The sequence below is a fragment of the Bombyx mandarina genome, chromosome 23 (genome assembly GCF_030267445.1).
Source record: "Bombyx mandarina strain Sakado chromosome 23, ASM3026744v2".
Classification (NCBI taxonomy): Eukaryota; Metazoa; Arthropoda; class Insecta; order Lepidoptera; family Bombycidae; genus Bombyx; species Bombyx mandarina.
Window position 1 is genome coordinate 18,519,939 of NC_143229.1, and position 16,864 is coordinate 18,536,802.

At 41.5% G+C, this 16,864-nt stretch overlaps 1 protein-coding gene across 1 annotated transcript; it reads left to right on the forward strand.

The window, feature by feature from the left end:
- Positions 1 to 93: 93 nt before the first annotated feature.
- Positions 94 to 15,520, forward strand: LOC114244159 (CUE domain-containing protein 2). The gene is made up of 7 exons (XM_028175880.2): positions 94 to 516; positions 3,973 to 4,104; positions 11,182 to 11,260; positions 11,814 to 11,943; positions 12,300 to 12,460; positions 13,417 to 13,546; positions 14,195 to 15,520. Exons 1-7 carry the CDS (start codon positions 351 to 353, stop codon positions 14,255 to 14,257), a joined length of 861 nt encoding a protein of 286 aa, XP_028031681.1. The 5' UTR covers positions 94 to 350; the 3' UTR covers positions 14,258 to 15,520.
- The last annotated feature ends 1,344 nt before the right edge of the window (positions 15,521 to 16,864 follow it).

The window sequence follows — 16,864 nt, forward strand, 5'->3', positions numbered from 1 at the left end:
GCCATTACATTTATATTCAAACTCCAACAAATATCTCGCTTTAACTCTGGCAGTATGTTCGGTAGCGTTTGCTAACACCAACAATAACAGAAAGGTGTTTATAAAAAAACATTCGATTGTATTGATTTTCTGAGGTCGGCCCCTAGATTTTCAGGGAATATTCCTAGAATTATACTATTATTAACTCGGGTCCCTCACACAAAGGGGTACTGGAACTATATAAAATTCTAGAACTGCATATTACAACTCCATACATTTAGTAAACTAGTTATCTATCGATCCGTGTCCGCAGAACTTTTAACTATATTTTCGGTTTGTTTTGCGTGCAATTTACATTGTTTTAAGCTAAAATGAGTGCTATAGCGCAACAAGAGTCTTTTGTTAAGGAGAGTCTATTTCAATTTATCATTAAAAACGTTCCAAAAGCGGACTTAAATGTTATTGACGATATAGTCTTGTCTTATGTGATTTCGATACTAGAAGAGGCATCCCAGGATCCCTGCTTCGATGTTGAAGGTAGGTAGTCCATTATAATTTACTTTACTTGTAGATAAACATCGCAATAAATAAAAATAAGTAGGTAATTATGAAAAAAAAATTTAAAAAAAAAACAAAAAAACGAAACTGAGTACTTTATTTAAAAAAAATATAACACTGATAACTACAAACATACTGCCGAAATAAATTAAAGAATTAATGGGATATTATATTTTATTTTATTTTAATATGCCAAAATATTAATAATATGAATATTCAGCTTAATTAAAAATAAGTTGACTGTCTATTAGCAGTAATTAGCTTTATGATTAAAAAAAAAACTGAAGAAAAAAATTGAGAACACTGAAAGTAATGTAGACTACACAGCACTTTTGAGCTTTTAAGCTTTTTTAAGCCAGCCACTTTTAAGCTCCAAGCTGCAGTGTCATTTATCTGTTAGCATCTAAAATTGGCTATAAGATTTTACTGCTATCTTAACTATTGAAATAATTTTCTATTGCGGTAGATTGAACTTCACATTTAAAATTTCTTCTTCTTCTTCGTCGTATCCTCATTACTGAGGGTCATGACCACCTTGGTCCAGTTTCTCCACCAGCTCACTCCAATATTACCTGCATTTGGCCTGCTTAATGGCACCCGGGACGCTGGTGGTCCTTTACAATGTCCGTTCACCTGGTTGCTGATCTTCCTCAACTTCAATTTACAATATAAATAATTCTTATGTGATCCTGAAAAACTATGAAAAAATCATAAGACATGCATTACAAAAAAAAAAAAATCTGAAATATTACCAATCAGAAGATACAGATGATATGGCTTTTAAATATGGATATGGAGAGCCATATATTGCTTACTAGGCGTAGTGATAGTAATTCTGGCTAGTATAGGTTTGATTTCCAGTAAATGTTATTCAGATCCTGTTGAAATTTCATGTTCTTGTCTAAAGGTTTGGTTTATGTGCATGGCCTTTCATTTGACCCAGCAGCTGCTTAGAGCTTAGCGAGATTATTGATGCAATTGGCTGTGGTTAAAGCATTTAGTTGTAGTTAGTAATTTCTAAACCCATGTATGAACGTTTTTTTTTTATTGCTTAGATGGGTGGATGAACTCACAGCCTACCTGGTGTTAAGTGGTTACTGGAGCCCATAGACATCTACAACGTAAATGCGCCACCCACCTTGAGATATGAGTTCTAAGGTCTCAGTATAGTTACAACGCCTGCCCCACCCTTCAAACCGAAAACGCATTATTGCTTCACGGCAGAAATAGGCGGGGCGTGGTACCAATACGCGCGGACTCATAACACGTCCTACCACCAGTAATTACGCAAATTATAATTTTGCGGGTTTGATTTTACTACACGATGTTATTCCTTCACTGTGGAAGTCAATCGTGAACATTTGTTGAGTACGTATTTCATAAAAAAAATTGGTACCCGCCTGCGGGATTTGAAACACCGGTGCATCGCTAGATACGAATGCACCGGACGTCTTATCCTTTAGGCCACGACGACTTGTTTAGGCCATGACGACTTCTTAAGGCCACGACGACTTAATGACGACGACGACTTTTTTTAATGATATTAATGTGGCGACGCGCTAGAGCGACCCGGTTCATCACCGGGGAGGACGCCCCTAAGGGGGTCAAGGCTGGGCAAAGACCCCTCTATGACCCCCGGTCCGACGGCAGCGGATCGGTGCGGAGAAAGATGACCTCTTTATTTTATTTGGAAGACAAACAGCGAACTTAACGGTGAATGTCTCCGCATTTAAATAACGTAACGCCTGTGACGTCGAATCGCCTAGAATTAAAATACATAACACAAAACGAAAAACAAAAAGAATTTAGAAAAACGTTGCAATTAGAAAATAATCAATGAAAAAATTGCGTTTAACTATCTTTCCTTATTGTCGACCTTTTTAGTGTTAGCAATAAAAAGTTTTTCGAAATAGTTCGTTTTTCATTTCTAAACACCTATTAATAACAAAAAGAGCGTTAATTTAATGCGTAAAATAAATCTAGGCTTTAATACAGCTAAATTCGGATGGTTAGGCAAACACTAGGAACAAAATCGCTAACGAAGCATTGCTTTTACGGCACAAGAGCACTAATAGACTCTCAGAATAGCGCTACAGATGTCCAAAATGACCGCCTGAATGTGACCCTTTTTAATAACCAGTTTTAACGAAACAAAGCTTTAGAATCGAGTGTTTACCACAACAAAAGCTACCCTTAACCTATTTTCCGAAGAACGATGTAACAAAACCCCATTCTTTGTTGTCTGAAGTGTTGCCCTAGCGCAAATACGGGAATCAATGCAAACATGGCAAGGATAGAGACGTTATTATCTGCCCTGTATTAACATAACTAGGTCAGTTCGATGAATGCAGGTGGGTAACATCTAACGCGGTAGCTTTTGAGAACGAGTGATGCAGTAAAGTAACGTCGGATCTGTATTTATCATCGTGTTATTGTTTTATTTGATCAGCCCGGTACAAAGCACTCATAAAGCCCCAAAAAGTAATAATAATAATAATAAGCCATTTATTTCTTGCTTTACAAAGTTTAAAAAAAATATATAATAAATATAAATGTATGTATTAGTATTTAGGATGTAAAAGAGTTTTGTAATGAATCAGTAAAATTTAATTAGCAAGAACCCCGGATCGGGTAAAGGCCTCCTCCAAAGATGCCCAAGCGTCTCTATCCTGTGCTACGTCTATCCAGTTTGGGCCAGCTGTTCGTCTAAGATCGTCTTCCCATCTGGTTAGTGGTCTCCCTCGACTTCTCTTGCCCGTTGGGCCGCTCCAAGATGTAACTTTCGCAGTCCATCTCTGATCTGTATATCTCGCGACATGGCCAGCAAAAGTAATAATATCAACAGCATAATTTCAGCTGATTCCGAAGTTTCACACGTGATTCAAAGGTAATTAGGATGAATCCCTTTTCTCCCTACTTATTTGCTGGTAGTCTAAGGTGCTATTCCGGCTACGCTATGGCTGACAGGTGAACACACGGTGCTCAACCTGAGAGGGTTTGCTAACAGTGGCCCTAGCAAGAGTAGTGCTTCGCTGAATCTACCACCAGATCGTAAACGCGACCTACTGAGAAGATCCGGCGAGAAACTCAGTGGGCAAATGATTTTGACACTTCACCAGTTTTGATATTTAGCTGTACGAGGGGATAATAGTGTGTATAATAAGCACCACTCCGAATAGCTGCGGAAGCATCGTCAATAATCTATACTAATATATAAATCTACAGTGGTTTTTACGGATGTTCCTTTATAACTACCGAACCGTGCATCCGATTGACTCGAAACTTGGTATCCATGTAGAAAATACATGTACTTAATGGATAGGCTAATATTTATATGAGTAAAGCGGACGGGTAAAGCTAGTAACGTATAAATATTGTTTTTTTTAAATCCTTTTTTGTCGCGTCCTCGTTTTAAGGGAGATCCACTTGTTTTAGGATTCATCGAGATGATGGCAGCTTACGTACCGGAATTCGCGCACATCGACGCGGGCCTGGTCTGCTCCTGGGTACTGGAACTGGAAGCCGAGATCTCCCGTCACGAGGAGACCGACTCCAGCAATGGCAACGGTAAGAGATCGTAAACCATGATAGTTCCTTGTTAGAGAGAGGGAGAGAGAGAGAGAGAGAGAGAGAGAGTATTTTTTAATGTACACCAACCAAAAAAAAACAATGCGAAACATTAAATACAAAAAAGAGTACAATTGGCGGCTTGTTAGATGACATATTATTATATCACAGACTGATACCCTATATGACGTATAGAAGCGTCAAAGAGGTAGCGAATTTATTATGCTTTTGTTCGTTTAATAAAAAAAACATGTTTTATTAATTAAATTAATGTTTTATATCGAACGAATTTAAGTCAATTAAAAACCGTTAACATATCAAGGACCGAAGATATCGTTTTAATTTTATTACGAGTAGGTACTTGGGTCCAATTAATCATTCTGATTAAGAATAAAATAATGAAAGAAAAACAATGTTTACTGCTTTTTAATTGGGCTTGATATAATTAAAAACGTGTTTTGTGTTTTTATATATTTATTTATTATTTATTAATGCTTTATGTGTACGTTACGTTTTTTTTATGGCGTAGGTATATAAAACAAAGATAAGTTTTACATCTATATATTATTAATACGTGAGCAAAAACTTTGTATCCCTTTTTACGAAAATTGCGCGGACGGAGGAGTATGAAATTTTCCACACTTATAGAGAATATAGAGAAGGAGCTCAGAATGCTTTTTAATATTTTTTTTAAATTATGCATAAAAAGTACATTAAATCGATTAAAAAAAACATTACGCACACTACCGTGTATTTGACAGACACGCCCGTAATATATTTATTGTTAAAGTCTGTGGTCAACTCAATTTGACTAGGAATACAATAAATTAATATTGTTTGTGTTTAATATTATTTGTATATCTATAGTGTAGCCTTGGCGAAATCTGTAATTATAGTCTTTGACAATAAAACCACAATAATGTTCAATGTTAGCGGTAGGCAGCGGCTTGGCTCTGCCCCTGGCATTGCTGAAGTCCATGGGCGACGGTAACCACTCACCATCAGGTGGGCCGTATGCTCGTCTGCCTACAAGGGCAATAAAAAAAATTACTTATAATTTTAATAAATTATCGTCGATTTTCAACTACTGAAGGGGGGCTGCTAGTATAAGTAAAGATGTATAGACGCGAATCGTTGGTCTCCCGTATAGATGTGGATGAGTATGTATGGGTCGTCCGGACTTGTAGCGTAATTGAGGTAAAGGTAAGTAAGTACCTGAGTAGGCGGCGACGGTGTTCGGTTAATAAATTAAATACGACACCTTGCACACCAATTAAAGGTTTATTCAATTACACTGAGTCCACACGAAAATACAACACAGTCTATATTATTATAATTATGAAGAATTGAAGGTTACGAGCACAGATAGATAATCAGTTTATAAACAGTACACAGAAGACACTTTACACTTTACGACAATACAGTAACGATAGACACAAAGAAAGCGTGTTATCAAAATTGAGGAAAAAGCTTCGAAAACAATACAACAGTATATATTTAGCAAAGGCGACGTGCGTTCAGTACGAGGTAAGTTTCGACTGGGGGCGTGGCTAGCCGCGATCAGCTGCGCAGGAGTGCTTTTCGATCTACCCGCGACATTCCGTCCAAGCGCGCGTGTCCACAGCGCGAACGAACGGGCGACCAGCTGATTGACGCGGCACGATATTGTCGTGTGTGTATGTCTGTTTTGTATGTAATGTAGTAATAATATATGAATAGATATGTTATATGTGTGAATGTATACTCTGTGTGTATTAATAATTATATTAAATAAATATATTATATAAGTTTTATATTGTGAAGAGTAAATGTGTGTGCATGAAATGTGGGATAAGCCCACATCACTCCCCCCCAGAGACCTGGTTAGGGGCGATAAAAATCCGGGAATCTGACATGTCGACCGGAACGTGTAGTTATAGGTGCAGTTCTGTCAGGTGGTGGAGCTACCGCAACATCGGGTTCAGATATGGCAGGTGAAAGTGTATTATCTAACAGGCCTTCATGAACGATAAGGTAATACGCAGGTTTTAAGCGGTCAATAGAGACTGTGACAGAGTTACCTTTGATCAGAAGTTTGAACGTCTTGTCACGTCGTTCTAGTACTTTATGAGGACCTGTATATGCTGGCGTAAGAGAAGGGCGCGAAGCATCTTCACGTAGGAAGACGTACTCCGCGTTCTTGAGCTCTTTAAAGATAAAAATCTTTTCTTTGTTATGGCGAGAGGCGGGAACCGGTTTTAATTTCTCGGCAAATGAGCGTAGACGAGCCGTAAAATCTGATAGATCAGTAGTACAAGCTGTGCTCGGCTCGAAAAATTCGCCGGGAAGTCTTAACGGCTCGCCGTAAAGCAACTCAGCGGACGAAGTCTGTAAGTCCTCCTTGAACGCGCTACGGATACCGAGTAGTACAAAAGGTAGGACTTCTGACCAATTGTCGTTAGCGTGGCATACGATGGAAGCTTTTAGCTGTCTGTGGAAGCGTTCCACAAGACCGTTACACGCGGGATGGTAGGCAGTTGTGCGTTTATGCTGGAATCCAGTCGTTTTTGCCAGATACTGAAACAGCGCGGACTCAAATTGACGGCCGCGGTCTGTAACAATATCTGTCGGGCAACCGAATCTGGATATCCAGCCTGAAATCAATGCCTTAGCCACCGTTTCTGCGGTAATATCAGGTATTGACATGACTTCCGGCCATCGGGTGAACCGGTCTATAGCCGTGAGACAATACTTGTATCCCTGTGATACCGGGAGTGGGCCTATCAGGTCTATGTGGACATGCCTGAAACGTGCAGTCGGTGCGTCGAAAGTGCCCAATGGTGCAGACACGTGTCGACTAACCTTCGCGCGTTGGCATGATAAACATGACCTAGCCCAGTTTCGACAGTCTTTTCGGACCCCAGGCCAAACAAATCGATCGGATACCAACTTGGCAGTCGTGGAAGCGCCGGGGTGACTTAGCGAGTGGAGACTTTGGAATACCTGTTTGCGGTAATCCTTTGTGATGAATGGCCTGGGTGTCGGTGTACTGATATCACAGTACAAAGGATTACGGCATCCAGGATAGTTCATCTTTTTGAGACGGAGAGATAAGCTGTCCGTTAAATATTGAGCCAGTTCGGGATCACAGTTTTGAGCGTTGGCGAGGTCGGCGAGACAAATTGGAGCCTCCAGTTCATCGACGCGAGATAAGGTGTCGGCCACAACGTTATTTTTGCCGGAGATGTGCCTTATATCCGTCGTGAACTGGGATATAAAGTCCAAGTGACGAAATTGCCTGGGCGAACAATTTTGCTTCCTTTCGTGGAAGGCAAAACTGATTGGCTTATGATCAGTATAAATCGTGAAGTGTCTCGCTTCAAGCATATGTCGGAAGTACTTGATCGCCTCGTAGATTGCAAGAAGTTCGCGATCATACGGGGAGTACTTGTTCTGTGACGGACTCAGCTTACGGGAGAAAAAACCTAGAGGCTCCCACGTGTCATTTTTCAGCTGTTGCAAAACAGCCCCTATAGCCAAATCAGATGCGTCTGTAACCAAAGACAGCTTAGCCTGACAATCTGGATGTGCCAGGAGTGCCGCGTTGGAGAGGCTTTCCTTGGTCTCTGCGAAAGCTTTCAGAGCAACGTCATTAAGGCTAATAGGAGTGGAGCCTTTGACTGAACCCATAAGTAGGGCGTTAAGAGGAGCTTGTATTTGTGCGGCATTAGGCAGAAACCGCCTATAAAAATTGGCCATACCTAGAAACCGTCTAAGCGTCCTAACGTCTTGGGGTGGGGGAAAGTTATTGATGGCTTGTACCTTCTCGTCCAGTGGTTTGGTTCCGCTCTCCGAGATACGGTAACCTAAAAAAGTTACATCGGGAGCTCCAAAAACACACTTGGACAGGTTGATTACCATCCCGTAGTCCCTAAGTCTGGTAAATACTTGGCGCAGATGCTGCTCATGCTGAATGCTGTCCCTGCTAAATATGAGAAAATCGTCCAAATAACAGTACACGAAATCTAGCCCGCGCATCATCTCATCCACAAATCTTTGAAATGTTTGGCTAGCATTTCGTAGCCCAAATGTCATGAACGGGAATTCATACATTCCAAAGGGGGTGGTGATCGCGGTTTTTGGTATATCGTCGGCACAGACTGGTATTTGGTTGTAGGCTTTGACAAGGTCAATGGTGCTAAACTTACTACAACCAGCGATATTGTGCGCAAAGTCGTGTATATGACGTACTGGATACCTATCTGGGATAGTCCGGGCGTTGAGTTGCCTATAGTCACCACAAGGGCGCCAACCGTTGTCTTTTTTCGGTGCCAGGTGTAATGGTGATGACCATGGGCTATCAGACGGTCTAGCTGTACCATCAGCTAGCATGGACTCGAATTCCGCCTTCGCCACCTTCAGTTTCTCGGGTGCTAAACGCCTAGGTGCACAAGCTACTGGAGGCCCTGGTGTAGTCCTAATGTGGTGTTGTGTATTGTGGCTTACCGTACGTTGTGTGCCAGCTGGTCGCGTAATTTCAGGGAAATCGCGCGAAAGCAAAGTGTGGTAGTGGGAATCACCAGTCGGAACCTTCACAGAAAGAATATCGTTAGTATTACAGGCCAGTGAAGCTGGAGCAGACAGGGTAGTGGTGTCGTCAATTAATTTTCGATTCTTACAATCTACAATCAAGTTATAGTGACACAAAAAATCTACACCTATAATGGGCTTCGTCACATCAGCCACTATAAATCTCCATGGGTAGTTGCGTCGGAGTCCAAGGTCCAGGTTGAGCTGCGAGTACCCATACGTCTCAATGGTTGATCCGTTGGCTGCTGTCAGTTTGTAGCTGGTTGGTGCACGACGCTCTCGTAGCTGGGTCCGTGGGAAAACACAGAGGTCGCTACCGGTGTCGACCAAAAACGGTTTTCGTGGTGCGGTCAGTTACGAAGAGGCGACCTGGAGAGTTGAGGCAGTCGTCTGTCGCCATTATCGACTGCCTGTGGCATTTCCCGACTCGTTGTAGTCGCACGGCTTCTGGCATTTGCTTGCCTTAGCCCCGAACTTAGCGTGGTACCAACAAACGGGGTACCGTCGATAGTTGGAAGCAGATCGTGTTCTGCTGCTGGATGTCGAACGCCACCGAGGTCGAGAACGGTTCTGGGAGCGGTTTGTGGTGCGAGTCTGGTCTTCGAGTCTTAACGCGAGGCGTTCCACCATTTTCCTCAGCTCTGCGATCTCACTGGACTGGTTGACACTACTCGTCCCGCATGTTGAAGTGGCTGCGACGTTGCATGGAGTAGTTATTTCCTGTATTCGGTCAGCAAGGTCCGACAGCTGTTCTAGCGAATGGGTAGGCTGCGATGCTAGTACCGTCTGGATACTGTTCGGCAGGCGGTTACTCCAGATAGTTCGGATGAACTCATGTGGAACGGACGGTCCGGCCAGGTCCATAAGATGCCTCAGAAACTGCGATGGCTTTCGGTCACCCAACTCCTCATGAGTTAGTAATTGTTTGACCTTCTTTTCATGGGAAGCGGAGAGACGTCTGATGAGCTCGCTCTTAATTTTCTCATAGCGATTGTTGGTCGGAGGATGCACGATAATATCCTTTACCGCCTTCGCATGAGGAATATCTAGGTTAGTGATAACATTATTGAACTTGATGTTGTCTTCTGTAATGCCATAGTTATCGAATTTACCTTCTAGAAGTGCAAACCAAATTTCTGGGTCCTCTGGAGAAAACGGAGGCACCTTCAAATTAAACTTCCGGATGTCGGACGGCAAAATGTCGTTATCGTGTACAGTGGAAACGCGCATTTTTTTCGTTCGTCGCGGTTTTATGCTGCTACCTCCATGAGAACCAGCGGTCTCGACAGAATCACTGCTGCTCATTATGGTGTTCTTCAGGGGTCACCAGTATAGACGCGAATCGTTGGTCTCCCGTATAGATGTGGATGAGTATGTATGGGTCGTCCGGACTTGTAGCGTAATTGAGGTAAAGGTAAGTAAGTACCTGAGTAGGCGGCGACGGTGTTCGGTTAATAAATTAAATACGACACCTTGCACACCAATTAAAGGTTTATTCAATTACACTGAATCCACACGAAAATACAACACAGTCTATATTATTATAATTATGAAGAATTGAAGGTTACGAGCACAGATAGATAATCAGTTTATAAACAGTACACAGAAGACACTTTACACTTTACGACAATACAGTAACGATAGACACAAAGAAAGCGTGTTATCAAAATTGAGGAAAAAGCTTCGAAAACAATACAACAGTATATATTTAGCAAAGGCGACGTGCGTTCAGTACGAGGTAAGTTTCGACTGGGGGCGTGGCTAGCCGCGATCAGCTGCGCAGGAGTGCTTTTCGATCTACCCGCGACATTCCGTCCAAGCGCGCGTGTCCACAGCGCGAACGAACGGGCGACCAGCTGATTGACGCGGCACGATATTGTCGTGTGTGTATGTCTGTTTTGTATGTAATGTAGTAATAATATATGAATAGATATGTTATATGTGTGAATGTATACTCTGTGTGTATTAATAATTATATTAAATAAATATATTATATAAGTTTTTTATTGTGAAGAGTAAATGTGTGTGCATGAAATGTGGGATAAGCCCACAGATGTATTATTTGAAAAATTTCGTGTCAAACCGACGTTTTGAAGGGGATCACAATCATGCTCAAGGTTTCCGTTGTATACTTAAATATAACGTATGTACGTATGAAGCTATTAAGATCGTGTTAAATAATCGGAGTTACCCATTTATGTTACTTTTTTTTTATTGCTCAGATGGGTAGACGAGCTCACAGCCCACCTGATGTTAAGTGGTTACTTGAGCCCGTAGACATCTACAACGTAAATGCGCCACCCACCTTGAGATATAAGTTCTAAGGTCTCAAGTATAGTTACAACGGTTGCCCCACCCTTCAAACCGAAACGCATTACTGCTTCACGGCAGAAATAGGCAGGGTGGTGGTACCTACCCGCGCGGACTCTCAAGAGGTCCTACCACCAGTAAATTCAGACATTATTATCATTACATTTCAGAAACTTTATCATGGTTTGTTCTGAACAGATGATTCGAGCAGCGATAAAGTGAGCCTTACCCTGCAGAGCCTCTCCGAGATGCTGCCCCCACCACCGAAGAATGATCGGTAAGCATCGCTTAGAAGCTGTCCGGTCTTTTGACACCGGAAGGTCTGTAAAAACTTCTTATGGGAGGGTAAAGCGCTTCGTTACGTAACGCGTTGCGGCGTCAATCTGCCGTCCCTTTCTCTCACGCATACGGCACCGGTACCGAGAACGTTTGTAACTTTTAACTATTTATATATATTTTTCAATTTATGTCACAATTTTCTTTCCATTGTCATATATATGTGACTAAGCGACTATGACTACTGATAACTTTTACGCTATCGAGAACGTTAAAAAACTCGAATTAAGCACACAGTACTTTAGATACGCACAAGCTCGAACAAGGAAACCTAAGTCCAAGGAAATAAGGGTTTGATAGGAAAATTGTTGAAGATATTACAGTTACAGAAGTATAGTAGAAAAATAGAGGTTTGAAGGCGTCAAGGCTGCAACTTTTCTTATTGTAGTAATGTAGTTAAAGTTCCGATATGACGTATGATAAGTTCTCATGTCCATTGAACACATGCCGGATCGGCAAAATGCATGTGCAAGTAAATTTGACTTCTTCGTCAGCTCCCACACGAACTCCGAGAGTTCCGGCTCTGAGAAGGAGGTGGAAGGAGCCGGGGTGAACATACCCACCTTGGAAGTTCATCAGTGCCAGGTGCTGGCTGAGATGTTTCCTAACGCTTGCGCTATGGAGGTTAGTGGTCTTAGGCCATTGAAGACGATCCAGGGTTCGCTTAGAGGACTATTTTCATTTCATTTTTTCCATCGTAGCCCATTTAGAACGTGACACATGAGATCGAAGTTACAGTTGTATTGTGCATGGTAATATCGCCAATCAAACCAGAGCGCATAATTGTTTAGCGGATGAAATAGGCAGGATGGTGGTGCTTATCGGTGCGAGCTCAGAAGACGCCCTACCAGTATTAAGGCCGCTTGTCAGAGAACGCTACAGCCTAATCTCCAGTGAATTCCTTAGTCGCCTCACGACCCCCCAATTGAGGGGTGTTATTCTAGAACATCGGCCATTTAATGGGCGTCCCCGATTCCTAGATAAAGCACTGCCTCTCAATTGCCTTTGGCGACGTGGAGAGAGCGGCCGCGACCTTGCTCCACCGCAGGGAGTTGGGCCTCACTCAGTCGGCCCTACACGCTCCGGTCCACCGGACAAAGCCGGTTGACGAACAAGAGGTCAAGCAGAGAATAATCGATCGGTAAGCTTAATGCGTGCTTTGTCGTTCGTGAAGCTTCTTCAGTAAAATTAACGCAGTCGAAGCCAATTGAACATACATCATTAATGATAACTAAAAAACTACAAGTCGTACAGTTAACTGGACCTCTTGTGAGTCCGCGCGGGTAGGTACCACCGCCCTGCCTATTTCTGCCGTGAAGCAGTGATGCGTTTCGGTTCAAAGGGTATGGCAGCCGTTGTAACTATTCTGAGACTTTAAGAGCTTATATCTCAAGGTAGGTGGCGCATTTACGTTGTAGATGTCTATGGGCTCCAGTAACCACATAACACCAGGTGGGCTGTGAGCTCGTCCACCCATCTAAGCAATAAATAAATAAAAGTCGAATCTTGATAAGATTTAAACGGGACCACAAGAGAAGCATCAGTTTGTAAATACACGAAATAGATTCACTTCGCAAAATGTTCGGGGTTAACGCACATTGGAAAAAAAACAGTCAAAATCAGCTCCATTCGGCACATTAACACAGCTATTAGACGCCTGCAATTCTAACGCCAGGGGCAGGCTTAGGGACCCTGTAACCTTACTCGAGGAGCTCGACATGCAACCTAACCCATACATCAGCCCGCTGAGTTTCTCGCCGGATCTTCTCAGCGGGTCGCGATCCCGATCCGGTTGTAGATGCATTCGCGAAGCAGCTACCTTCGAGTGGTTAGGTCTCCTTTGCTCGTCACCACTCTTAGAGAAACTGGAAAGGCCTTCGGGTCACCTTGCATATAAAAAAAAAGTCGAATCAAGAACATACTGCTTCTTTGAAGTCTGTTAAAAATAAAAAGCCCTCCAGGTCCAGGGCAGCAGTTATACAATATTCTTGAGACCTCACGTCTCAAGCTCGGCGGCATTTACATCGACATAACCTAATCAACCTTAGCCAGGTCGTGACGCATCAGAGAGTATACAATTCCACTTGAACGTTCTAGTTACTCGTACGTGGACGAAAACTCTGGTACGAAGGAGCATAGGCCCTTGGCCCCCAAGATCGAGCCCAAAAAGATGGTCCGGTACAGGGACAATAAGATCGTCTCGTTGAAGGGGGAGCGTTATACCGAGGTAGGTACATTAATCTGGAGTTGAGGCTTGTTCGCCTGTCTGTCTGACATGCTCATGCACTTCGTTCATCTTGTTGCGCAAATCATTCGCGTACTCTGTCACACTACGAGGAGTGTTTGACGTCGTCGTGGCCTGAAGGATAAGATGTCTGTTCCATACGTATGTAGCGATGCACCGGTGTTCGAATCCCGCAGGCGGGTACCAATTTTTCTAATGAAATACGTACTCAACAAATTTTCACGATTAAATAATTTATTGTTAAATCATTCTAGAATATTCCATATCATTATAGAAATCGACGGTCTTAGTATAAAAAAAATTGTATAAATATTTTAATATAGTTTAAATATTTAGTTGCATTGGTACTTAGTATTTTTTTAGTATGGCAATCGATTTTTTTCGATGCCAATGTTGGCAGTGTCGAGTTATAAAACCATACCACCATAACAGCCTAATCTTTTGCATATTCTGTTTTATGAAAAATGATATGAAACGAAATCAAATGAAAGTAGAGGAGATATACTCTCAATGAAAAGGTGACAGAAATAAATCGAAAACGCCATACCTCTGCAACTTAAGATTGGCTTTGATGACGGATTCCAAGTTTAGATAATTTTTTAAATATATTTTTTGTTTGTTAATTTCCAGGTCCCCAAATCCGGCGCCGACGAGGAACACCTGAAGAAGCCCAAGAAGCAGCATGCCCCTTAACCATTACCCAGAAGTCAGTACAATGGAAGTGCGGCGCAAGCGCCTTTCCCCTCGTCTGCCTCCCAAATTGATGTTGTGTACTCGACTCGTCCGTACGTATATGCCGAATTGTTTTACCGGTCCCATTTGAACTTCTCCAGAATCCAAAATCCAAAATCAGTGACGTCACTGAACACGTGCGTTTTCTTTTGTAACCGCAATGGTTACAGTGACGCGCAATGTATCGCGTTCCCTTGTGATTCCCGCGTTTTTACTGACGCTGGCAACACCGAAGCTGATTCGATGGTTTTATTGTTATCAGGCAAAGGCGTATTCGCTTGTGCGATATTTTTTCGTAACGCCAATGCAACGATGGAAAGTGACGGAGACTTGTTTAAAATCGATTCGGTCCGATCAAAATTAATTATAATCGATTTAACTAGTCATAGTGAGGCGACACGTGGCCCGAATCGCTTCGAAGCAAACACAATGTGTTCATGTCTGATGCATATGAATTTGAATAATAGTTTATTATTATTAATATATGTATTATCATATGTAAATGCGTACGGACGATATAATAATATATTTAGTGTTAGGTCATCGAAAGCGCGTCATACGACCGTAATTGGTTGTCCACCGTCATTTTGTTGTACTGATTTATTTAAAAGACTTTTGTCTCGAATTAATTTATTTAATATATTTATTCGTAATTTTAAGTTTATTGAATTAATTCGCAGTATTATTATTATTATTATTATTTGGATCGTTTTAGTTATTATTTGGGACGAGACTTCGTTCGTGTACTTTAGTAAGTGTTACGTGATATATCTAGTTTCGTCTGTAACGTCATTTGTGATTTTAAACGTTACGACAATTAATATGATTCCTATTAACGATACGTTTTACACGTCTGTGATTTTGATGCCATTTTTATTTTTAATTTTAATCCCTAAATTAATTATTTTACGTTTCGCGTTCGGTGTGACGTGATGCCGTACGTGAGCGCGGTCTGTTTCAATGATTCCCTTCGAGCTGACAGATGACGTCTCTGACAGACGTCAGTATGACAGTTCTGACGTTTGGCAAGTTGACTTTTCGATGCGCAGGCATCGTAAGCGGTGACGTTTGTGGACGTCGCATGCGGTTCCATAATGTATTTTAACTTGGGCGTTTGAAGTGAAACTTATGTTGTACTAAAATATAAGCCCGACGGCGAATATTTGCTGATTTTCGTAACAATGACTGTGACAGTCGCTCTGTCTGTAAAAAAAAAGAGAAAAATATAGTATAGTGTTAACTAAAACTACATACTTTTACGATTTAAACCTTTTTAGTGCTGAGCTTATTTTTACATATTTTGCAGAAATTGCTGAAGTAGGACTTTTAAAAAAATACAAAATATCGATACTAAATTCAGAGCAAAATAATTTAGAACTATGCGCGTGCTCTAAGACACGTCCGTTCAGGTCGATGCCTAATACCTGTACCTACATTAATAGAGTCGATCTATCGATTCAAGTATGCAAAGCGTCCGAACTAAAAAAAAATATTGCTTAGATGGGTGGACGAGCTCACGACCCACCTGGTGTTAAGTGGTTACTGGAGCCCATAGACATCTACGACGTAAATGCGCCACCCACCTTGAGAGATGAGTTCTAAGATCTCAAGTATAGTTACAACGGCCGCCCCACCCTTCAAACCGAAACGCATTACTGCTTCGCGGCAGAAATAGGCAGAGCGGTGGTACCTACCCGTGCGGACTCACAAAACGTCCTACCACCAGTAATTACGCAAATTATAATTTTGCGGGTTTGATTTTTATTACACGATGTTATTCCTGCACCGTGGAAGTCAATCGTGAACATTTGTTGAGTGCATATTTCATTGGAAAAATTGGTACCCGCCTGCGGGATTCGAACACCGGTGCATCGCTCAATACGAATGGACCGGACGTCTTTATTCTTTAGGCCACGACGACTTCTAAATCATTATTATCAAGGGCATCAGTGACTTCTTTCCTATGATAGTAAAAAAAAGTAAATAAATGGCTTTATTTTACAGCTTCGAATGAATCATTGAAACAAATCATTTAAGATGTACCTTCTTTATACCTACTTAGACTGATTTTAATGGATTGTTTTTTTTTAATATACATATATGTATATATATATATATATATAAGTGATCTCATGCAATGAGGAATGAATTCTTTATGTTTTTTGTGTTTGTTTTTTTTATTATTTGTATCGTAAGAATAAGTGAGGATTCATGAAGAAGTTATCTAACTATTGCCTGAACCAAAATCTCGAAATGTTTTTGACGTAAATGATTTTGAAAACTGACCTTATTAAGTTTTAACCTCTTCAGGGATTATGGCACATATGAGTGTACGTTTTTTTTTAAATAATGTACAAATTTAACTCTACGCTAAATGGCCACATATTTGACCAATTTTTTTTTAATTAATGGAATGAAATGAAAAAAATGAACGGAGTAAAAAAATAACTGTCATCTAGTTTTAATATGCATGGTGATTCCCAAGGTTTTTTTTTATTGCCCTTGTAGGCAGACGGGCGTAGGGCTCACCTGATGGTGAGTGGTTACCGTCGCACATGGACTTCAGCA